The sequence below is a fragment of the Penaeus monodon genome, chromosome 11 (assembly GCF_015228065.2).
Source record: "Penaeus monodon isolate SGIC_2016 chromosome 11, NSTDA_Pmon_1, whole genome shotgun sequence".
NCBI lineage: Eukaryota > Metazoa > Arthropoda > Malacostraca > Decapoda > Penaeidae > Penaeus > Penaeus monodon.
In genome coordinates, this window is record NC_051396.1 from 23,411,137 (window position 1) to 23,436,136 (window position 25,000).

Below are 25,000 nucleotides of genomic sequence, written 5' to 3' on the forward strand. Positions count from 1 at the left end.
TAAAAAAAAGGTAATTTCATGTTTAAACAGAAAAGTTCAATTGAACAGATACATGTAAAAGGGCGAAGAGCTAGGGGTATGGACATGTATATATACCTAGGGCAACTCGTATGCCAAACCATTTAGTGAATGAACGATTAACTAGCGGAGTTCGAATGGACATGTAATCTTTTTTTTTAAGCAAATCGCCCCCTCCCCACCCCACCACAACAAAACACAGTTAACACACATAAATTGTGGAAGCCATATGGATATATTACATCTGGGTTTTATTTATTTAACGCAAAACTGAATACACTGATGTGCTAAGTATATAATTATGTGAGAACTGTGTCATGCGCATGTTGTTGTGTGAAAAGTCTAAAAGATCATCAAACTCTGCATTACTTCAAAAGCCGAAATGTTTAGTTTTTAAATTACACAGTTTATTGTTTTTATTATTTGTTTATTGGTATATTCATAGTTACAGACCTACAGTATCAGTATCAAAAACATATATAGGGAAATAATAGCAATGAAAACCTATGAGTTATGTTCCAGGCACGTCTTGGATGAAAAACATTTAAACACAGATACCGACACGATAAAATCACCAATAAAGGGCAGAGGAAGTTTATATCTCCTATAAAATGACAACATATTGTATAACATTATCAAACTTGTTTGTTCTACTTCCTGGAAAGTAATCTGCCTGGAACTGCCGAGGAATTGACTTGCGGAGTCTACATCTATAAAAGGACTCCAGATTATTTTGAAAAAATTCTCTATTAAATGTGAAAGGAACTTACAACTGTAAAGGACAGTAATAAGTTTTATTTTTAAAACTCGGGTTCGCCACCTATACCAGATAATCCGAAACCCCCCCCCTGAAAGCTCTGAATTTTCACATTCGCCCCCCCCAGTCAGAGACTCGCTCCGCCGCTTATGCACGCACACACACACACACACACACACACACACACACACACACACACCACACCACACACAACCACACACACACACACACACAAATACACACACACACACACACACCACACACCCCACACACACACACCACACACACAACACCACACACCACACACACACACACACACCCAATTCATGTGTGTTTTGTTGTGTGTGTGTGGGTGGGTGGTGTGGTGCCTGCGTGTTGTGCGGCTGTGTTTAACATCCATATCTTTTCCGTCTGTTTATCTATCTATCTATGTCTATATAGGGGTATATATATATGTGTGTTTTATATAGTATGTTTTGTATATACACATTTTTCAACAGCCATTTTTTCCACTGCAGGACATTGGCCTCTTTCAATTCACTATTGAGAGGTTATTTGGCAGTGTCTACCCTTCGCCAGATTGGGTGCCCTTTCCTAACCAACCGCGGATCGGCGCGCTAACAAACCTGTCCCTAGGCGGTGACTTCCCCTATGACCCCACTTTCCCCTCGACCTCTCAAGGTGGGTACGACATTTTCTTGCCCAGAAATCGGGTTCGGCTAGCAGTCGGAACGCAGGCATTTTTACGACTGGCGCGGCGGGGAGTTGAACTCGGCTTAGGATGCAGCTGTTACTTGTTAGAATGCCAGGGAATGTGAATGCTTCGTTGTGTGTATTTCTTGAGAGAGAGAGATAGATTAAGAGAGAGAGAGAGAGAGAGAGAGAGAGAGAGAGAGAGAGAGAGAGAGAGAGAGAGAGAGAGAGCACTTCTCCTTGGATCCGGATAAACGGCTATATCAGACAAATAGATTTTATGATGTATAGTCTAAGACCCTCTAAAAAAGAACGAAGAACCTTACTGTAATATACTTACAAATCAGAATTGTCTTCTGCAAGGAAACAGGTCTTCTTTTGTCACTTTGTCTTTTCGTTTTCTATCGTAATGGCACTGATTCATATTTCGTTATTTTAATATTATGATAACTCGTGTGTTTCTTTTTTTGTCTTATAATGCATTTCTTATCACGATGAATAATAATTAAATCTTCTTGCTTATGTGAGGTATTAATTAATTAATACTGTATCATCGCAATATATATATATATATATATATATATATATATATATATATATATATATATATATATTAAATACAAATATATATATATACATACATACATACATACATATATATATATATATATATATATTATATATATTATATATATATATATATATATATCGGATAATAAGAGTAGAGAATGGATGTCTGAGAAGTAGGAGTTACTTGGGATTGAGTATAGGGATCAGAGTATGGAGGTGATGGATGTTCATCAGGGAAAGTGGGATCCGGGGAAGGCACATTTTCACAAAAAAGATTCACATGCGTATTCGGAAGGGAATGGTAGGGATAGAGAAGGAGGGGAATCTGGTGTGGGTGGAGAGGATAGTGTATGTTGGAGGGGAGTAGGGGGAAGAGGTGTGGGGGAATATGAGGAGGATGGATGTCATCTTGCACTTTGAATTTAGCCGGAAATGGGCTAGAAAATGGAGGATAGATGAGAAACTTACTCTTGAGTCTTACTTAGGAAATTCTAATGTCCACAAGGGTTTATAGAGGGGATCTGGATGGAGAGGTTTGGAAGACAAATAATCTTGAGGTGAAGAGAAGGTACGCATCTGAGGAGTAGAGGATGTAGATGTGGGAAAGGGATGTGTTTGGAGAAGATGGGATGGAACGTTTGGATTGTCTGGTGCGACAGCTACGTGAAGAATAGGGAGAGACATAGGGGGAGCTGTGGATAATGGAGTATCAAGTTTAGAATGGAAGAAGGGTTTGACTGGGAGATAGGGGAAGTAGAGGTGAGAAGTTGAGGAGTGGGGGGGGTACTGAGGAAGATTTAAAGGCTACTTGGGTAGAGGGGATAAGAGTGGAATGGAGGATGGTATTGGGAGTAAAGTGATGGAAAACCTCGTCGGCGTGTTTCCTGTCTGGCCTCTCGTAGAGTGAGGCCATATTTGTATCTGAGAAAACTGTTACCTCAGATTCAAACATGTAGCCAGGGCAACCCCTATAAAATACAATATGGAGGCCACTGCAATTAGCACATACACGTGATTGTGCAGGGCAGTTTGAACGATTATGACAGGTTGGGAAAAGAGAGGCCAGCAGGCGGAAGATAATTCTCGCCATATTGATGTGGGACTTACGGCGGCCTCTGGGGTTGATGGGGTAGTACTGTACTGAATACTGCATCGTAGTCAATAGGTAGGCAAGTAGGTCATCTTCATTCGACCATCTTTGTTGTGGTAATAGGACAATCAGCCGGGAGATGGAAAAAAATTCCAGTACATGTATTAAGGGGGAGGGGGGGTTGGGCAGGAATAGGTTTGCCAGTGAGGTCAACCAGGATAACAGTGCATGGGCTTGTGACTTTGTCTATTTGTTTTTGGAGCACTGTGGAAAAGAAGGTATTTATTAAAGTAAGGGACTGCTGGGGGAATCATAAAAAAAATCTGTCATGTGGCTGGGCTAAACAAGGGTACTCAAAAGTTTGAAAGACGTGGGAATTGTAGGGGGGCGAAGTGAAGGAGACAGTGGTGTGGAATGAGATTTTTTTCTGGGGGGATGAGGGAAAATGGTGTTGAAGAGTTGTATACGGGAGGAAGTAGAAAATGAAGACGATGTGCGGGTTTGGGGGGTTGGAGGATATAGGGAGTGAGGAAGGGGCATCTTTTGAACGTTGAGTCAAAACCCTGATTCAAGATGGGTCAAGTTCACTGTATCGACGAGGAGGTGCAGTAGCAGCGTTCCGAGTTGTGATCAAATGAGAATAAGGGTCGGTAAACCAGAGGAGTTCAATTCAGAGAGGCTATTTTTGATAAAGGGCAAACCTCAATGCCCCTAATATGGTTACGAAATCCTCATTATGGCCATGGTAATCTGAAATACGTGGGAAGATAAAAGATCCACCCCATGGTGGCTGACAATTAACAAGGGAATACCGTCCCATGGTTCCCTGAGGCCGTTCATGACTGGCAGAAAGTCAGCCTTTCATCCTTTCAGCACAGCTCTTACACCTTAAGAATTGGACATGGAAAGGGGTTGGGGAAGATCAGGAAATGGAAAGTAAAAGAAGAAAAGAACGTATAAAATTACTACATTAGTTGAGTCGAGGGCTGAGGCCCAACATTGAGCCTCGGTCTCCGTCTCCTTAGCCCCCATGACAACAGACAAGCGATGGGGGTGGATTTGTATAAAATCTTTGTTTGGGGGAGGCGAATAACCGTTGCCCAAAAGGGACAAAAATATGAACTGCTAATCTTTGCGGACTGGACTGTCGCCTTCCAACTAAACAATTTCCTTAGGGTTCTGTAGATACAGTCAGAAAAACAATATGAAAAATCGATGAAGTGGTGTAGAATAGCGAGGCAAGGTAGTTAGCACCGTAATCCGTATTAACAGAAGCGTTCAGTTCCTAATTGACCACAAGTAAAGGTAATTTTTCCGACTGTACATGGTTTCTAATCAATGGTTAGAAACCATGCCTTTATTATAATAAAGACATAAGCTATTTGAAGTTTGGTTATATAATTTATGTATGCAGAGAAAACTGAAGTTGTCTGCTACCCAATGAAACATTGCTATTCTATCAGTGATTTGTTTTGTTAATAAATTAAGAAAAAAGAACCATTCTGGACATTCGCACTGAGAGTTCCTCAGGTATTACTGCATTAGGTTATTCACAATTGATACATAAAAAGTAACATGGAGTGATCAAGGTTACAATACGAAGTAAATGTGCTAGACCTCAAAGGTCATATAGTACTATAGGAAGGCATACTATTGGGATGGGTAAAGAGGGGGGGCGAGTTAATTCTTAAGTGCTATACGTACAGCAGGATGGTATTGGAAAGGGTAAAGATGGGTAAGCGTGGAGAGGATAAATAAATGGGTCAAGGTAGGAATAAGCAAAGAGGGAATGGGATAAAGTGAAGGGTATGTGGTGCGGTAGTGACTTCAGAGTTTGTCCAATAAACGCCGGGCAGCAGCCTGCACTCCTGCCCGCCAACCACCCTTTAAAAGGAATGTCCCGAAAAAGGGGGGGAGGGTAAAAATGGGGGGTTGAAGCTTATAAAATCAAAACCATCTTATCGATTTCCTTCAAATTTGGATATATTGTTTATTGTAACATTCCACACCTTTGCTGTAAATTTTGTGAAAATTGACCCAAGGGGGCGACGCCCCCCTCAAAAAAACTTTTCATACCACATACGCTTCTTGCGTACCGCCCTTGTCCCACAGTTTTGCATGTTTTCAATAAAAAAAACTATTTAAACATCGATAAGATCCAAAGCGATTATTGCGTTTTTTGTTTTTTTTTCGAAATTTGGCTTAGTTTTCTCAAAAAAATCCAAAAAAAATCTTTTTTTTTTCAAAATTTGCCAAAAAAGAACAGGACCGAAATTCAAAAAAGCCCGTGATAATCGCTGCGCATTTTGAAAGCTTTAAATTGATACCAACAAAATTTGGATTGAATAAAAACTGGAGACGAGGGCGGTACGGAGCTTTATTTTTTTTTTTTTGAGAAAATCCATTTTGAAAATTTGTAAATTATTTATGTTAATTTTCTATCAGTACCTTTAATAGAATTTTATAAAACTATTAAACTAAAGAAAGTACATTTTTTTTTCTTCTAAATAATTTTAAAAAGATAAAAATATGTTAATTGGGGTCTCGAGTTTTTGACGAAAATGAATGATCCCCAAAAAAAATTTTTGGAAAAAACGTAAGGTTTTTTTCCCTTACCTGGCCATAGACTTTTTTTACTGGTGGTCTCACACCACTTGTATTATTTTTTCATGCATGACAGGGGTTTTACATAAAAAACATGCTTTTGGGATGTACATGTACCCATTTTTAAACCAAGTTACTGTGTACACGTGTGTTAAATACGTGTACCATGTGTACGGGTGTGTGTAAAATATATTGTATGTGTTGCAGAATGGTAGGGGTCTCTAAATGTGTTTTATATATATACATATGTATAGGGTTTATGTGTGCCCTTGTGACCTGATAATATTGTTTTGCCCTGTTATAATTTTGTATCGTGCATGTGACATCTGGTTCCCCCTGTATTGTGCCTATAGAAAATGAGGGTAAATAACTTGTGTAAATAAAGGAAAGACTGTCTTTGGTTGTTTATTTCGTGCCCCCCCCTCGCCATTTGGGCGTTTCCCCCCGGGGTTTTTTCTGGGAGCTGGGGCCGGTGCCTCTTGGGCGTTCAGTGTTCACGACCCGGGAAAATAGCACCCGTCTGCCTACCGCCTTGTGTTGGTGGCAGAGAGCAGGAGCCCAGCGTAAAAATTTTGGGTGTCGGAGTGGGATTTTTGAATTTGACAGGAACGCCCGTTTTATCAGTCCAAAGATGGGGCAGCCTGTAGAGGAGTCTATGACTGAGGCGGGCAAGAGTAGGTAAAAGCCGAGCCAGGGGGACCGATCACTCCCAGCGGGCCCGGTAGAGGGGGAAATGGCACAAAGGGCAGAAAGCAGGCCCAGGGGGGCCAGGCGGGCGCCCCAAATCTCGTCGAGAGCGGCAAGGAAGGCAGAGGAACATTCTGCCGACTTTTTTTGGGGTGCTACAGACAATTTTCATCTGTGAAGATAAAAAACTCAGCGTACCCGAAAGGGCCCCCTGCAACACGTAAAGATGAACTGTGGAGGGGGGCAGCTCTGAAGCGAGTTCAGGGCCTGAGGGGGAAGTGAAGGAGGAAAGGGGGCGTCCCGAGATTAACTGCAAGCAGAAAAGGCGACGGGGGGTTCTGGCAAAAAAGAGCAGAGTGTCAGATTTACTGGGGTCTGCCTGGGGTCCGTGGCGGAAACCCCCGGGCCTCGCAGCGTCGTGTCGGAGCCAGGGTCGCTGCAAAAGGCTGGGGACCCATCGGAACCGCTCCCTTGGGTATGGTGGGGGAAAACCTCGGACCCGGGCCCAACCCCCGCTCGTTCCCTCCCCCCCCCCCTTCCTCCCCCCGGGGCGTGTTAGTTCACGGCAGCGTTCTCCCCCCCCGCAGCCCTTCGGCCCCCCCAAAAATTCTGTGAGGCGTAAGCCGCTGAGTCGACGGGAAGGTGGCCTGGGAGCAAAATGTCCCCCAATTTAAAAGCTGGCTCTCCCCAAAGGGGGAGCCAGGAAGAGAAGGCCCTGCGCTGGTAACAGCAAAAGGGGCCCCCCGAGGTGGAAGTGGTGGGGCACTGCTGCCACCCAAAACAGGCCTCTTACCCCAGCGTGGCGAGGCTTTGAGAAGCCGTTCGGGCACCCCCCACCGGGCCGAGGTAATCGGGCGCGCTTGAAAAGGGACTCGGGGTTTTTTTTGAGACACTGTCCCGCGGCCGGGAGTGGAGGTGCTGGTAAGGGGGTCGTACCCTGGGCTGCGGAAAAAGTGTCGGGTCCTGGCCCGCGTTTTTCTTTGTGAGCTTTGCAGGCCCAGCAGCTGCAAATCTACGTCAAGCGGCACACCCTGAGGACCTGCAGGGGGCCCTGGAAAGGGGCGTTGGATTTGGGAGGCCTTTCCTAAAGGCAACCAGTCGCCGGGGGCCCAAACTGCTCGCCCGCCATGACTTCCGGGGCCAGAAGGCTAAAGGGGAGAAGGTCATTGAGGAAGGTAGCCCACACTTTTCAAGGCTTGTTTGGGGCTGTGGAAAGGGAAAAGGGCACAGACGTAGTCGGTGCGGAGGGAGCGGAGAACACGTCCTCTAAAAGGGGAGGGTTTTCTGATGCCTTCCACAGTGCTGCAAGGGGACGGGGGCAGGAGGGTCACCACCCCAAGTGCAGTCCTAAATCTAAGGAAGTGGTACGGGAGGAAAACTCGGACGGGCTGAGAAGGGGTCCGAAACCCAGCCGTCCCCCGGGTTCCCCCGGGGCCCCCACTTGGGCAAAAACTGCCGTCGAACCGCACGATGCAGGTGGAGGGGTCAGTAGATGGGAAGCCATGCCCCCTGACAGTGGACACTGGGGTGAAAGACCTATGCGGCCTGATATGTTGGCCCCCTATGCAACTTCCAACGTACCCCAGAGACTGTTGGGGTCCCCTGGGGCATTGTGTCAGCTTTAAGAGGCCCGTGGGGCTCGTATTGGCGTGGGCAGCCCCGGTGCAGCGGGTGCCGGTGTATGTGGCCCAATCTGGGGCACACTGCTTGCTGGGGTTGACTACCTAGCAGAGTAAGGCGTGTGTCGACCTTGGAAAGCTGGTGAGGGTGCACGGTGAAGATGTCCCTTGCTTCCCGAGGGTGGTTTGCGAGGGGAGTTACGGTGACGACTGCACCTTTTCCCCCAGGACAGAGTCTAGATCCGGGTCGACTGTCAAAGTGATGATGGAGTAGAAGGGGCCCGTGGAGCCCATCCAAAAAACCCGCACTGGCTGATGGCTGCGGTTGGGCGGAAACCTTTTTGGACCAGGGGGTGGGTTAGTTACAGTGTTGGTAGTTAACTTCTCCGATAGGCCCAGAAGGGGCCAGCTGGGGCAAAAAGGCACTTGTAGGAAGTGGAGCGCCAGAAGAGTTTCGGGGAGCGAGGAGTTGGTTGGTGGGGGCTGTTGCCTGATTTCCCCAGGACTTGGCGCACCGGCTTGGCGTTACCATGGGCCCCGGAAGATATCCGGGGCCATGGGGAAAAAGAAATGACGTTAGTCCCATAGCGGCGATGAGGACGTGGCAGACGCGACCGAGATGAGGACGAGCATTTGGACGGGGAGGGGGGGATGCAACAGACGCAATGGTGACCTGGCAGGTCTTGGGGGAGGGGATACCCTCTGGGTGCCACTGCCAATCTCCGCCGCCCCACCTCCCCCAGACCGACCCCAGCGGAGCGAAAAAGCCGCGCTGGATGAATTTTGTTTTCCCGAGGACTAATTTTATTTAAATTTTCGTAGTTTGTTTCAGGTTTTGGTATGTCGAGCAGAGGATCGTCGCTTGTAGGGGGGGGTAGTGCTACGCCAGTGGGTCTTTTTCTCTCTGCGAAACATGTGTTAAAATGAAGGGACCCGGGCAAAAAGACCAGCGGGCTGTGAGGGAGGAGCGGAGGAAAAGCCCCGGGAAAGGAGTTGGGTGCTGCTCCTGTGAAGACCTCGTGTGTGCCCCCTTTACCTGATTATACCTTTTGGTTGCCCTGTTAAAGTTTATCGGCAGTGTGACATGCTGGTTTTCCCCGTATTGTCCTATAGAAAAGTGTATGGGAAATAACTTTTGTAAATAAAGGAAAGATGTCATTTTGTGTTTATTTCGTGCCCTGCCTCGCCACTTTGGCGTTTCCCCTGTGGGGTTTTTGGGGGCGCTGTGGGGCTCGGTCCCTTGGAGCTGTTCGTGTTCACACCCTGTGAATAGCACGCCGTCTGCCTAGCCTGCCCCTTTTGTTGGTGGCAGGAGACGAGGAACCGGCGTAAAAATAAAATTTTAGGCCTATATATATATTTCTGTACTGTTTACGTTTGTTTTTATGTATATGTAAAAAATCTGTTATTGTTTGTTTTTGTTTTTCTTTTATTCGGTCTCCAAAGAACACATGCACATGAAATATAGATGCAAAAACAGTTTTTCCGCGGCGACTACTGTCAAATGGGCCACAATCCTCGAGTTTCCCCAGAAGCAGCCGTTACACCCTTACAAAGATCGGACCTTCTGTTTATTTTTGGGATATAGATACCCTTGTTTTTCACATTATAACCGAAGTCTGAACTTGCATATCTATTACACGTCGATATCGCAAAATATTCACCGCTTTATGTGGAAAAAAAAAAACAGATTGGGTTTCTTTTTCCCTTTATTTATTTTCATTTTTCCTTCATTTATTTTATCATAAAACCAAAAAAATCGGGGGGTACCATTTAATACACACTCTTGCCCCCTCCGTTTTAGTTTCAGAGGTAGTGTCAATTACAATTTTTCTCATTCTTGCGCCCTTACGGGTGTGGCATAAGGGTGAAAGTGGCCGATCGGCGATTGGAGGGTGGGGTTTTTCGCCTTTTTTTGATGCCCCAATTTTTGGCCGGGCCTAATAATCGGAAGGGTATTCTCCATTCGTTACTATTCGAAAATGGTTTTTTAACTCATTTTCGACCTCTGCAGCCCGAACCCCCCCCCCCGCTCGGGACGGGCCCCCTTTAAACGTTGGTTTGGAACATTTTGTGTGTTTCCCCCAAAGGGCCAGTCAATTCGTCTGCATGGGGTAATCCCCTTCTACACTATTTACTCATTGGTACCCGGCGCCAGCTTATCCACGCATGGCTCGTTGCACGCCCCCTCTTCAACTCGGGGCCTTGGGGGACAATAGTCCGGGCGACCCACAGAATTTACCGCCGACCGGCTGCTGGGGGAACGCCTGCTCGTCTGAAAAACCTACCAGATTTTGCATAAACATGATTTCCCGGGGGTTTCCCTTGGCATTTTATTTGGGTTTGCTTTTGGATTTTACTTTTTGTTTTTTTCTAACATTATAAATTGATTTAAAGAATAAGGAGATAACAATTATTTTTAATGGGGTGGCAAACCGAAAGTACAAACTTGTATGAGTAAAATGGCTTTAAAAACAACCAATTTATTTTCTAAATCACCCCCCAACCACTCAAAAAAGTTTAACTTCCGGTTTTAGTAAATTCAAATTGCAGGGGAAACCATTTGAGGATGTAATAAAAACATTTTGAAATTGAAAAAAAGCCTTCTTATTGGAAAATCAAAACTATGCCCAAAAATTTAAGAACTACCTATAAACCCCGTCTATAGCACTTGCTGAATGTCCGTTATTCGGGCAAACCAACCGTGGTCGAACGAAATCAGACTAGTCCGCCCGCCTGGGAACTTACCTGTCTGCTGCCGGTCATGTATTGGCAACACTTGCAGACCCGGCATCCGTGTGCATGACGACACCGACTGTTTATCGGGCAAAGGAAGTGTTCGACTTAGTGCGCGAGGCCCCAGAGATAATGTTGCTACCACGACGGATAACCTTTTAAGATACTATTTCAGAACTGAATTTTACTGTATAGCCCTATTTTCTTCAGATAACAGCGAAACATCAGTCAATTCAGTATTTTGGTTTCCCAAACCACCACCTGCTTCTCCATACAATCCAGCCAACAACCGAGGCAAAATAAGAATTGCAAACTTAGGAGGAGAGGGACTCCAGCTGTTCAGGGTTCACTATTTTACCGTGTATTACAAATAAATTACATAAAAGGAATGACCATGGGGTTGGGAGCATTTTCTATATCTTAACCAAGACCCATAACACCAGACTAAGCATTATACAGCAGGGTTACTTTTTAATTTAAAATAAATCTGAATTTTAAATTTAAATCATTTTTTTTTATCATGAAAATATTTGTAGAGTTATTATATATTCCATACACTGGTTTAAAACACATATTGGAGTGCTCTTAGGAATGTTGCATTATCTCTCACTTAAGTGTTTGAACCCGTCAATCAGCCCTGTAGCCATTGGCCAGGATTGCATTATATCTGCCCTGACAACTGTTTCTTGTATACATCATGATGTATACAAGAAACAGGGGAGAGTTGTGCCCCTGTGTAGTAGTTTGGATGTTACAGCCACTTACTCCTGAGCTAATTGCAAGAACGTACATCTGACCACAAGGCTTAAATACATCTGATAGGAAGAAGGATCCAATGTGGAAACCTATTTACAGAACCCCTTCATAGTCTGGGAAAGGATGGAGAGCTATATGCAAACCCGAGTTACAAAGAATAGTAGTAAGAATGAAATCTCAAAGAGAAAACTGTCAAGCAGCTACAAATTGAATTATCAGAAGAGGATGTGATTGATCCAGGGAAGAGTAATCATTGCCTATTCTTACTGAGATTAAAAGTCAATAAAAAATCCTATCAACTTTTCTTTCTCTTTCAGAAAGTGTCCCTATCACATCAAATTTAACACTAGACTCCAAATTTGCCCCAAGGAAGTGTTGCAACTCCAGCATTACAAAAAGAATTAAAACTTGTGGCAGAAGTTGGACAAAGTGTAAAGCAACAACTTTGGACACATTTATTACAAAGACAAATTTTCTTATAAAAAAGCAAACCTTGATGAAGTCACTAAGATTGTCTTTGCAACCAAATCTTCATTTAGATTGGTAGAAAATCCCGTTTTGTAAAATGCCTGGGAAGTTGAGGCCAGGATACAAACCTCCAAGAAAAGCACATGCAGACAAACTGCTACCCATAACATATGGGAAAAAAATGCAGTGACAAAAAGATCAAGGATAAAACTGTATGTCTGTCTTTAGATGGATAGTCTAATATTCACAAGCCTATTTTTTATTTTGACAACCTCAAATGGCCATATATATCTAGTGGATACACTAGAAACAAATGGCCAGCCTCATACAGTTCAATATCTAGAAGAGCTCTCAAAATCTGCAAATCAGAAGTGCAAAGAACTTCATTGCTATGCTGGTAGCATTGTCACAGATAATCAGCCTAATGTAAAAGGGAAATGGTTAGAAAAGGGAAATGAACTGAAGCTGGTGACCTATGGCTGTACTGCACAAATTCCAATTCTGGCTCATGTTCTGGAAATTGGCAATTTTAAAAAGAGCATGTGGTGTATACAGTAAAATACTTTTAGAAACAATCACTATGCTTCTGCACGATACCACCAGGAAGGTGGGCAACATCTTATGCCTCAGGACAAGATGGAATACCATGTGTAACTGAAGATATACAAAGAACTGGCCAGATCATAAAAATTTGTAAAGCTGACAGGGAGCAGACTGATGTCCAAGTTAGAGATGTCTAACTTAACACTGAAGTAGGCAGCAGAGGACCTACATGCGCAATAGCCGTGGCTTTGGAAAATTTAGCGAAATGTACAACTGCTGAAGCAGTGAACAAATGGAAGTTAATCAACTTTATGCAGGGACATACAATAACTGCTGTGAAAAAGGTTTGGCCAAGTCCAAACACAAGCTCTTCTAGCAAACTTGATTCATCCTTCCTTTCAAGGAAAACTTTAGTGCTGAAGTGAATAATGCCAATGGAGAGTTCCCCTCACTTGTCCCAGTCATGAAATTTCATGCAGTCAGTTCCTTTTCATGCATTTAAGGTTAGTGATTCTGTGACAGGTCAGCTGCAGTATAAATTCAGTGTGCTTTTGTTTTAAATCAGCCTTTTTAGTTCAGTACTTCAGGATAATGGTTAATGGTTAATGGTTAAAAGCAAGATAAATGTGCTAGACATCTAAGGTCATGTAGCACTTTAGTTAATGTTAGGGAAGGGTGGTTGAGTTAGTGATTAGTTGTCTAAGCTGGGCAAAGGAGTTGGTGAGTGAAAGGGTTAGGGTCGGGTATGGTAAGGAGTTAGATTAGATGAAGAATATGTATGCGTTTGAGGAAAGAGAATAGGTTGTTGAAGCAAAAAGTGTGGGATTCTGTAAGGATGTCTGATAGGTTGGGAGGTCGGTGAAGGGGGGATAGGTGGGGGAAAGCAGAGGTACGAGTTTTCAAAACGTGAGCACGGCAGTAGGATGTGTGGGATTGGAGTGTCTGGTGGTGTGTATTGACTTTATGAGTTAATGAGTTACATAAGGGATTCACGTGCGTAAGGAGGGAGTGGAAGGGATAGAGGGGATGGTGGGAGGGTTAATGTGGGCGGGTTGGGTCGGGGGGGATGGGCTGTGTTGGGAGGGGTAGGAGGATAGGTGTGTAGGGGGGATATCGTTAGGAGGAGGATGGATATCAGCAGTTACTTGGAGTGTGGAAGGAGCAGGAGTTGTAAGATTTGGAGGTTGAGTGTCAGTTTTCATTAGGTAATCTTGAATTTTTTCAATGGTTTCTTCTTCTGAGTTGGTTCGGGAGTTTTGGGGGATAAAGGTTTTCTTGTGAGGGGGGGAAGAGAGGACTGGTGTCTCAAGCATAGGAGCAAAGGAAGGTGGAGGTGATTGTGTGGTAGGGGAAGAGGGGGTGGAACGTTTGTTCTGTCTGTTACGGGTAGTGCGAGGAGGGAGAGGGGAAGGTGTTGGGATTGTAGTGGTGATTGAAGTATCTGTTGTAGAGATTTGAGTGTCTGGATTTAGGATGGCAAAAGAGTTGGACTGGGGAAGGTAGGAGGTAGAAGAGGGGGGGTAGATGTAGGAGGGGTGGGTTTAGGAGAATGGTAGAATGAGCAGTATTACTGGAGTAAGGAGTAAGGGAGAAACCACGTTGACGTGCTTCTTGTCTGGCTTCGCGTAGTGTGAGTCCAAGTTGAATCTGAGAGTTGCTACCTCAGACTCAAATTTATAGGTGGGACAACCCCTATAAAATACATTATGGGGGCCGCCACAGTTGGCACATGTGCGTGATTGTGCAGGGCAGTTAGATCGGGTATGGCCAGGTTGGGCACATAGTGGGCATCTGGCTATGGAACGGCAATGTTTGGCTGGGTGTCCTAGACGCCAACAATTTTGGCACTGATGTGGAGGGGGTTGGTATGGACGAACAGGGAGGGATTCTCCTCCTATGTAGACGTTAAAGGGAAGGTCATGTTACGGAAGGTAATTTTGGCTATGTTAGTGGGTTCCTTTCGATGACCTCTGGGGGGAATGGAGTAGCATTGTACTGATGTTGCATCATAGTCTGTGAGACAGGCAAGTAGGTCTTCTCCACAATTGACCAATCTTTTTCATAGATTGGGCAATTTGCTGGGGAGATGAAACTGTTTTCCCGGGGGCAAGTATTGAGGGTTGGATGGGGTTCTGCAAGGATGGGGTTACCATATAGGTCAGTTAGTTTTTGTTAATGCTATAGCTTGGTTTTCGGATGTTACTGTGACAAGACGGGAGCGGTCGGGTCGGCTACGGAGAGAGACTTTACCTACTTGTTTTTGGAGACATTGTTGGAAGAGAAAGGGTGTTGTCAGAGTAGGGAGCTGTGGGAGGGATCACGAAAAATCGGTCCCATTTGGCTGTGCTGAAGAGGGTATTCAAAATTGTTGTAGAGATAGGGGTAGTCGAAGGGCGGGGGCGTGACGATGGAGTATTGTTGAGGGAGGTAGTGTTATGGGGAGGTGGGCAATAATGCTGTAAGGTATTAATAAGGGAGGATGAGGTGGTTGATGTTGGAGGTTGTGGGGGTAGATGTGTTGAAGTTGAGCATGCTGGGAGAGTGGAAATGTTCCTTAAGGGTTGATTGTTGGCTACTGTACTAGTAGGTATTGATGAGGGGGTAGTTATTGCAGTGTTCGGAGCCGTGGTCAAAGGAGAGCCTGGGGTCAGGGAATCGGGTGGGTTTACATCGTTGGGGCTATTTGATAAAGGGGCAAGCCTCATTGCCCCTAATAGTGGGGATAAGTTTTCATTACTGGCCATGGTAAGCCTGGGTTATGTTGGGGATAAAACAGTCCACCCCTCAGGGTTCCCTTGAGGGTAAGGGCTAGATAACTAAATCAGGGGAATCCGTGCCATGGGTCCTCAGGCCGTTCAGGACTGGCATAAAGTCATCCTTTTTATCCTTTCAGCACGGCTCTCACACTTGGGAGGTGAATAGCAGAAGGGTTTGTTGAAGGGACAAACGAAAAGTGGAAGGAAAATAAAGACCATGCAAAATTAGTTGAGTCTAGGGCTGAGTCCCAAGGTTGGGGAGTTCCCCATCATTGGGTCCCAGTCTCCGCCTCCTAAGCCCCCCCATGACAACAACGGGCAAGGGATTGGGGGGGGGGGGTACTTCAGGATAAAAATTTTATTAAAAGTAAACCTCTGATATCTTAATGTGTGAAACTTCTGTAGTGCTGTATTGTAAAAGGAAGCGCTTTACTTGTTTCTGAAGTAGAATACCAGAGTTCATTAAAAGTAATTTTTATGGAATGGAAATTTGTTGCATTGCAAATGGAAGTTTAGCATGTCATTCTTCAAATATAAAAAGTAATTATGGGTTTCATTTTCCCTTAAATTCCATGTTGCTTTGGGCAAAGCAAAACTTGCATTTTAAGCATTTGATATAAATGTTAACTTATAATCCCCGTTTTAAATTCAGGAATTGATTTTTAGTGACAAGTTAGGTTTCCAGGTAGCAAATTGCAAAGTTGTTTAAAATACAGATTTAAAATAATAAAAGAGAATTAAATTAACATTCATTTTTTTCAAAACTTTGTGAAACTAGTTGAACTAATCCATATACTAAGAACCACTCACTAGCAGCACTGCTTTTGGACAGTTATCAAATCAGTCTCAAGGTAAGCAACCACAACTTCATACCTAGTGTTGATACATGTTCAATTTAGTTAGGTAAAAAACAGGAAAAATGTACATTTCATTTTTAATAAATTATGTAAATCTTAAAACACAGTTCACTGGTAATAAAATGGCTTCCATTACAATAAAATACAAAAGTTCTTAGTCCAATAACTGGCAGTGTTTTAAAGGCATTATACACTATCTAGGATGCTGCCTCAGTTTTCCCAGTGATCATATCCGTCTTTTTCTTCATCTCTTCAGCTGCTTTCTCCTTTAATTCTTCAGTGCTTGCCCCATTTGTTGGGGTATCCTGGGGAAGATTGTATACACAACTTAAGTATTTCACTACACAATTCAAAAAAACAAACTTCTTTTAGCTACTTAGTTCCAAGTCTATTCAATGTTTTTTGTTTGTTTGTTTTACAAACCCTCTATTTGCTAGGTAAGGGTTTTTCAGATAACCCTTAATTTCATTTTCCTTAACTCAAATCACCTTTTCCTCTGTTTCCATGGTTTCAGAGTGCCCATTGGTGCCATTGGTGGTTCCATTAGCAGTTCCATGTGGTTCCCCATTCTCGCCTTTTGCCTTTTTCACCTCTTCTCCCTCAACCTCATCCTCAGGTTTCCTCTGCTTGAAGACAAGAAAGTGCGCTTAGGGTTTATAGTCTTTAGCATATTGCAAAATTATGCATATAGTCAAGGTGTTTTGCAAGCCAACAGGAAAATAATTTTTCAAACAAAAGATTATACATCATTTAGGTTCATTAATCCATGAAAAATTGCCACCTCTCCAATTTTAGTTTGTAGTCACCAAGCACTTCCAAGCTCATACATGCAGGAGAGGGGGGGGGGGGGAAGAGAGAGAGAGAGAGAGAGAGAGAGAGAGAGAGGGGAGAGAGAGAGAGAGAGAGAGAGAAGAGAGAGAGAGAGAGGGGAGGGAAGAGAGAGAGAGAGAGAGAGAGAGGGGGGGGGGGGGAATACATAAAAATTAAAGAACAAAAGCTTAATTTCCATGCTGTACAAGCTTGTATATCCTAAGAAAAAAGGAATGCAAACTTGCCAAAAGCTCACTAAATCATGCCTGCAATGGACAGGATTACAAATCCTCCAAAAGAAAATTCATGCATCACTTCAAATTCTTACATACCTTCTTTCTTACAAGATGAGTAATGTTGGAAGCCTTTATTTCTGTGGGGGTTGAGGATGTAGAACTTGAAGGTGCATCAAATCCAGTTTGTGATGAAGATCCAGCTTTGGAGGTGCCACCAATTGCATTTGCCATGAATGCTTCCTGGTGAAAAAAAAAATATATATATATGTATAGTTTTCATATTACCGAGTACCTTATATACATTAACTTTCAATATTAAAAATTAAAGCCAATTACAGTTTAACTGAATATGAAAAGTTCTGTACATCCTTGGAGTTGTGGGTAAAGGTACATTCTCCAAGTTATTCTTCAAGAGTCAGGAATACTAGAAGCACAAGTAGGGAGTAATAAAAAGCTGATAAAGATGGAAAAAGGTGTGAAGAGGGGATTTGAATGGTGGTCCCCAAAATACCTTTAACTTCAATAAACTGACCAAGTGCCTTAAATAAATAAACAAACAAACGCCTTAAATAAATAAATAAATAAACAAACAAGTGCCTTAAATAAATAAAATAAACAAATAAACAAAAACAAAATTAAAAAAGTCATGGTTTCAATAACCACCAGTTCTTCAATCTACTCATGTTCACCTTTTGAAGACGCAAAGTTCATTAATTTATGTTCTGCATGTAATTTTTTTTTTTTTTTTTTTTTTTTTTTAACAGTGGAAGCAATGTGCATATACCATTTAACATGATTTAAAAGATATCTTGTATGTTACAGCAATGTTCAAAAATGCTTTCCCCCCAACCTCAACTAATTTCAGCCTGTAAAACATTTCATAGCCAAATGTCAAAACTGAACAAGTTTGTTACCTATTTATTATTAGTCAACTCTTAACTACCCTCTTAACCCAACTTGTCCAGTCAGCCAATATAAGAGTAATGCTAGTGGGGTAGCCATCACCTATTTCTAAACTAGGCTGCCTAAAAATGCTGCACAGATTACCAAACACTTATCACCTTCCCTACATTCCTCCCCATTCACATGAAGCAAGGGAAATTCAGCAAAATTTTATTACTAGTTTACCAGGACAGGGTTTCCTTTTGCATGTTCTTGCAGCTTCCAAAGTCTAAAGAAGTTGGGTTTTAAATCCCTCTTCAAAAATTCTAGCTCTATACTTCAAAATGGCATACTAATCCTTTCGGTAGTGCTACATTTCACAAATGTAATAAAGATTTTATACACGTATTTCCCAGTAATTGTATTTTTTAATTTGTTTGTGCATTTATTAGCAAGATTCTGGATTAAATCAATTCATGCATCAGCAGATTCCTTAATTTAGTGTTGCTTGTAATATAAAATGTTAATGTAAAATACAATCACTTTCAGTGGAAGTCAATAACCAATAAGAAAAAGTTGGTGCTGAAATATTGTTAATCAAATAAAAAAGCATGAACCAAATTTACACGTTAGGTCAAGGTGTGGCTGAAGAGGAAAAGGATCTTTAAATCATGTTATCGAGCCTTTAACTTTACATTTCGCTTGTAACAAAACATGACCTTTGTAATCTACTCAGGGTATAATGTACATTTATCAGTTAATTGCTTCAGCTGGGGGAGCACACTTAGCAGTTAAGATAAACCCTAGTAACTATTTCTCTATCTGGGTGGAGGTGGTGGTGGGGGGGGGGGGTCCAAGGTTGAGAAGCCAATGCCCATTCACACAATTTATGCACCAACAAAAGGCCAGAAGTAGCAAGCATTATCAAGTACTTACCACAGGTTCAAGAGGCAGCTAGAAAAATAAAGGTTACAATGAATTGCCAAATCATAACTGGTACCATTTGTATAAGTGGCATCAGCCATCCATATATCAATTGTCCGATTCAAATATTCAATAACCTACCAATACACTAGAAACCTTTCTTTAACCCCTACGATCTGTATGATCTGACCATGTGAAAATTATGGCTTTTAGGAGTGGGTGATGTAAACCTGACATGGGAAAATTTGGCCATGGGCCAGGGTGACACGAACTTGCCATAGTAAGCTGGAGGCCGAGGTGACAGGAAAGACTTCACAAGTGCACAAGCTTTTGAGGGCAATACACTAATTTGGCATTTAGGAAAGGGCTTTTGCACCATTTCCCCATTGATAAACAGGTATGGAATGTTCTATCCATGAGCCAAGACTGGAAAAGTGCCAGCTCCTGGGAAGATACCATTTCCAAGCTTAGGATCCTATTCCTGCCCACCATGACCAGCAACAAAGGTTGTAACTTGTAATTGCACAGCATTTGTTTGCAACTGGCCTAAAAGCTGCACAGCCAGCCAGATTGTTTGCTCACTTAACCCTTTTCTGACGGGTAGTATTCATAGTGGCCCAGGCCCCGCTGCCGGGGGCTTGTATTGTCGCCCTAGCATATGTGACCACTCATGCCAAATACCAGCATCCCATGCCATTTCTTCGTAATACTATTAAGATTTGGTGTATTTTCCGTTTTCATTTTCTAAAGTCTCTACTTGCCAAACTTCCTGATAAATCGAGACTGAAGGGTATTTGTTATATAGACTCCATAGTTGATTACTCAGTCTATAGTCTGAATAAAATATGCAGTGTGCAGCATCATGGAGTTGAAATCGGTGGTTTGTTGCTTTTTTTTTTCCCCCCATAGTAAAAATGCGAGTTAAAAACAACAATCACACTTTCACTGGCAGAAAAATATTTTGCCGTGATTGTAGCAAAAAAACTCATGGCATCTCCATACATATACCATGGCATGTACATACATGCCCCCGGCAGATAGTCCCGCCATGCCATGGCATGTGTACATGCCACCCGTCAGGAATGGGTTAAGGCAAGGCTAATGCCTGTATTTTGGGCCACACTATGGCAGAGAACCATCCAGATACTATGGGTTAAGTACAAGGAACATCTATTTCCTTATCTGGAATGGTGATAGTTGGGAGATAATTCTATTAGAACTTTAGAAATGCAGCAGTACACTTCAATGGAATGGTTGCATTTTGTTTAAATCAAGGAAAACCCACCTTTGCCGCTTTCTGGAGTCTGTCCTTGCTGTCTTTCTTCATTTCCTCCATATCTGTAACCTTTTCCTTCATCTCTGGTAACAATTTGTTCAATTCTTCAATCTCGCCTTCTTCGGTGTAGAATGGATCAGGTCTCTCTGCAGCTGGAAAGTCGGGAGAAAAGGTTATCAGCTTCAATCAATACATCTTAGATTAATAATTCAAGTCGCTTGCATACTAAAATCTATAGATATATAAATGCATATAATCTATATAATATATAATTTCCCATTAGTTACCATCTTTCTTTCTTTGCTCTTCTGTCCATTCCTTTTTCTCCTTTATCCGTTTTTCAAGGTTAGCAATTCTCATTTCAATAACCTTCATTGCTGCTGTAAAGCTATCAATTGCCTTGTCAAAGTCGTCTGAGAAGGAGTGTGCTACACCAAGCTGGTAATGGGTTTCTGCCAAACACCTGTTGTCTTCCTCAAGAATTTTCTCCTGCAAGTTTAAATAATAACTTGCAAAACATATCCAAAGCAGCAAAACATATCCAAAGCAACCTATGTTTAGACCTTATTTCACTGCTTAATGCAAAGTCTACAAAAGGGAACTTACCTGTATTTGCAGACACTGTTTGAAATCTTCAATACCCTGTGAATAATTTTCGCTCTCCAAGCCTACTTCTCCAAGTTTTAGGTACACTTGGGCAACTTTCTTAGCCATCTCTGGGTTGTCATCCTGTTGCCTAAAATGAAAAAAATAAGGTTACAAGATTAAACCAACCACTGTAGTTATTAAAACACCCATTTTCACACTACTGTAAAAAGTTACTTACTTCTGATAGATAACCTTTGCCAATTCCAACATCTCCCAAGAGAGCTGCAAGTTTGATACTTCTTCCTCATCCTCCTCAGTCTTTTCCCCTGCAGAAAATTTCTCTTCAGTTTTATTTTGAAAAGGCATTATAAACAACTTAGCCCTCAATTTCTAACATTTAGATCTTTTAGTCTTGTCCAGATTGGGGATTTGGTAACATTGCCCTATAGTGTGGCAGAGTTTTGTAGGGAAATAAAGATAGGTCTTTAATGTGACCTCAACCTGATATTGGCATCCCTGACAGGGGTGCTATTTGGGGGAGGGGGGCACTTGTCCATTGTGCATCTAGGGTACCTGGTCTCTGGTGGATCTAGTTGCTCGAGGTTATTGGATCCACAGGCTTCAAAATATCTAATATTGATATTCAGCCCTTTATAATTCAGAGTAAAGTATAATCATGATGCTACAAGCAAGCCAAGGTCTGCATTGCTAATACTGGCAGGATGTGTGGGACTAGCCATATCAACTCCCTATTTAAACATTATGATTCATCTTTTTGAGCTTTGGAACAGTACTAACCTTTTCAAATCTACCTTTAGCAATATTTCAGTTTCATCTACTGCTGAGCAGAGATTAACTAGTGTACATTTACACTGTTTTGTATCAAAACCCTCTGGTAACATGGAGAGAGAGACAGAGAGAGACAGAGAGACAGAGAGAGACAGAGAGAGAGAGACAGAGAGAGAGAGACAGAGAGAGAGAGACAGAGAGAGAGAGACAGAGAGAAAGAGAGAGAAAGAGAGAAGAGAGATACAGTGAGAGAGAGAGACAGAGAGAGAGAGACAGAGAGAGAGAGACAGAGAGAGAGAGACAGACAGACAGAGACAGAGAGAGACAGAGACAGAGACAGACAGAGAGAGAGACAGAGAGAGACAGAGACAGAGACAGAGAGAGAGAGAGAGACAGAGAGAGAGAGAGAGAGAGACAATCAAGTTTTGCCTCAAGATAATTTAATTTAAAGACTTGTTGCCTTCAATTTCTCATTGCCTAAACCATGTTTACAGAGAAAGGATCTCTGCCTATCAGTTTATACAGGCAGGACTGATTAAGAAAAGCAATTAAGGCAAGAATTCAACAAAAGATTTAAATTGTTCCTTCCTACACGTTTTCAGTTTCTTGCAGAAGACAAGAATAAAAAAATTACTGTCCCGAGCAAGTGCCCAACTTGCCCTAATATCTTGCTTTTAAAATAATGGGGGCTCCAAATACCATACCAAGCATAAGTAGTACTTGCCTTCTTCTTGGCTGGCACCTTCCTCCTTTTCACCTTCATCCTGGGATTCTTCTTGAGATTCTTCTCCCTCGCCTTCGCCATCGCCATCACCATCACCATCGCCATCGCCTTCCTCTTCCTCCTCTCCTTCTGTACTGCCTTCCTCTGCAAGGAAAGTTTAATTTAACAAAAAATCATTATGCAATTGAACCAAACTTTCCACTCAATAGCACATGCAGCCAATTTCTGAAAGCAATTTAGCATCCAAACTGTACAAGTACCTGTGCAGTCAACCATCCTATGACTACTGCTATCTACATATGGTTCATTTCTTTCTACCCCACAACCCAACTATGTCTTACTCTTCTCAGCGACATCAGTTTCCATTTCCTCTTCCTTTGCTTCAGTTTTTACATTCTCCTCTTCCACTTTGGCATCTTCCTTTCCCTTTTCATCTTTAGTGTCTCCTGATCCCTTTTCCTTCTCTCCCTCTCCCTTCTCAGTGGTTTTCCCTTCTTCCTCCTCAGCCTCAACCTTCTCCTCCGTCACCTTTTCGGATTCCTCTGCCTCCTCTTTGGAACTATCTTTGGTATCCACAACTTCTTCCTTTTTCTCAGGCTTGATTTCCTTGTCTACCTTTTCACTATCTACTGAGCTAGCCTCTACTTTGGAAGTGGTGGTGCCATCAGTGTCCGAGGTTTCCTCTTTACTCTTTTCCTCCCCTTCCGACTTTTCTACTTTATCCTTCTTCTCCCCTCCATCTTCACCTTTGGATTCTGACACTCCAGCTGAATCTACATCCATTTTAGCCTCCTCAACACCTGAAGACTCCTCTGCCTTTGCCTTTGCATCTCCATTCTGCTGAGCCGACTTACTTTTTGACACATCCTCAAGATCTTTAAAGTTCTCTTCCAATGCCTTCCCAACCTGTTCTGTTACCTCGTTCTTCTCATCCTCTATGCAAAAGACACAATTTACTCTGTTCTAGCAACTTACTATCTAAAAAAAAATAAATAAAAATGAAAAAAATAAGCCATAAAATTCCAAATATTCCAACCACAAACAAAACAATTTACCTGTCATTTTTTCAGGACTTTCTACCTGGGAATTGTCCATGTCCTCTCCATCGGGAACTGGAAATCAAAACCGCCAAAAAATTTAGACCATACCATACCTTTGTGCAAGTGCTGGGTTGAATAAGCAACTAAAACCCAACATACCTCCATCCAAAGCATTTCCTAAGACTCCGTTCTCCATGCGTGCCATTTCAAGCAGTGCACGGCCATAGTAGAAATAAGCATCACCACACTCGGGAGCAGTTTCACCGTATTGCTCTGCTAGTAGTCTACATGCCTCCTGCAATTTTAAGCATCACTTAGTTAATTGTGAAACTTTAGTAATCCAGAAACTGATTAATATACAACAGGACTTTCTAAAATGAAAATTAGGGTTTAATTTTATTTCTGTTGAAACTTGAGTCTTCCAAAGCATTGGTTGGAGTAAATACAATTCGTAGAATGACAACTTACCTGCAAAGAATTAACTGCAGATGAAATGTCACCAACAACCAAGTGTCTCTTGCCCTGAGCAAAGTGATTTAAAGCTTGGGTTGCTGTATCACTGCAACAATAAAGTTATTAATTACCAAATTAGTAAGTTAAAGTTAAGTACTTACATCCATGTTTTAAGTGGTGATAATGGATTTACGAGTATTCATGTCAATTGGAAAGTCTACACGAATACCATAGGAATACCTTGGAAGGGGGGGGGGGGGGTATTTTAATTCAATAATTTTATCAAGATAAATTTTTAGGTTATAAATCTGCATGTTATGCAGTCATGGCACCACATGCCACATTCAAGTCAAAAGGGCACATTGGGGGGGGGGGGGGACAAGCAATACTATTCCCATACTTTTATATATTAAGATTTCAAAATATCTATACCATTCTCACTTGATACCTGTATTCACATTTCCTTAACTTATCACAGGGACTATTCTTTGAAGGTATTAGTGTATGGTCACAACAGGAGGAGGCCATGCACTTTGTCAACTTTATACCCTTTATCATCAAAGTCTTGAGTTTATATGGGTCAAATGCAATATCAATGGTTGAATCAATATCAATGGTTGAATCAAAGAATTCGGTAATTGTTCAAGAATTCATTAAAAAAAAATAATTGAAAAATCAACTTATCAAATCCTGAGACCCAAGTGCAACTTAAGAAGTGTTCAATGGCTATGGTCTTGCAAAATGAATAACTTACTGCCATCTACAAAGGCTTCCCTGTTGAAACTTCTGCACTTTTGACATTGCTGGACTAAACAGTGTTCTGGCAATACAATCGCTTGTAATTTGCAATTCCCATAAGGAAGTGATCCCGTCTTGCCAGAACATATGGAAGTTTATTACCATTTTTCCAGAATCCCAAAGGCTACAGAAAATGATAGCAAGAGTTGGTGCCTGCATAGATGTTGAAGTCCAAGGAAACGCAAATCTAACTGCAGAGTCAGATGTATCATGGACGGTTATATAGTGGGAAGTTCCTAACCTTCTAAATGGGTAATATAAAATGGTAAAACATTTAAAACATACAAGAGTAACACTTGTGCTCATTACGTAGAATGTACTATAAC

General features: G+C 42.3%; 1 protein-coding gene across 5 annotated transcripts in view; it reads right to left on the reverse strand.

Moving 5' to 3' along the window:
• Positions 1-16,217: 16,217 nt before the first annotated feature.
• Positions 16,218-25,000, reverse strand: part of LOC119578823 (nuclear autoantigenic sperm protein-like) — a 9,260-nt gene continuing 477 nt past the window's right edge. Inside the window, exons 2-14 of one of the 5 annotated variants that reach the window (XM_037926453.1) lie at positions 23,892-23,982; positions 23,583-23,718; positions 23,439-23,495; positions 22,725-23,318; positions 22,384-22,527; positions 21,109-21,196; positions 20,889-21,018; positions 20,570-20,771; positions 20,292-20,434; positions 19,019-19,036; positions 17,297-17,440; positions 16,643-16,780; positions 16,218-16,459 (exon numbers count right to left, since the gene is read on the reverse strand). In XM_037926453.1, coding sequence (XP_037782381.1) covers positions 16,352-16,459; positions 16,643-16,780; positions 17,297-17,440; positions 19,019-19,036; positions 20,292-20,434; positions 20,570-20,771; positions 20,889-21,018; positions 21,109-21,196; positions 22,384-22,527; positions 22,725-23,318; positions 23,439-23,495; positions 23,583-23,718; positions 23,892-23,982 — 1,993 coding nt within the window. In that variant the 3' untranslated portion in view covers positions 16,218-16,351. The remainder of the gene's footprint in view (positions 16,460-16,642; positions 16,781-17,296; positions 17,441-19,018; positions 19,037-20,291; positions 20,435-20,569; positions 20,772-20,888; positions 21,019-21,108; positions 21,197-22,383; positions 22,528-22,724; positions 23,319-23,438; positions 23,496-23,582; positions 23,719-23,891; positions 23,983-25,000) is intronic. The other 4 variants (XM_037926454.1, XM_037926457.1, XM_037926455.1 and 1 more) reach the window with 4 other exon arrangements.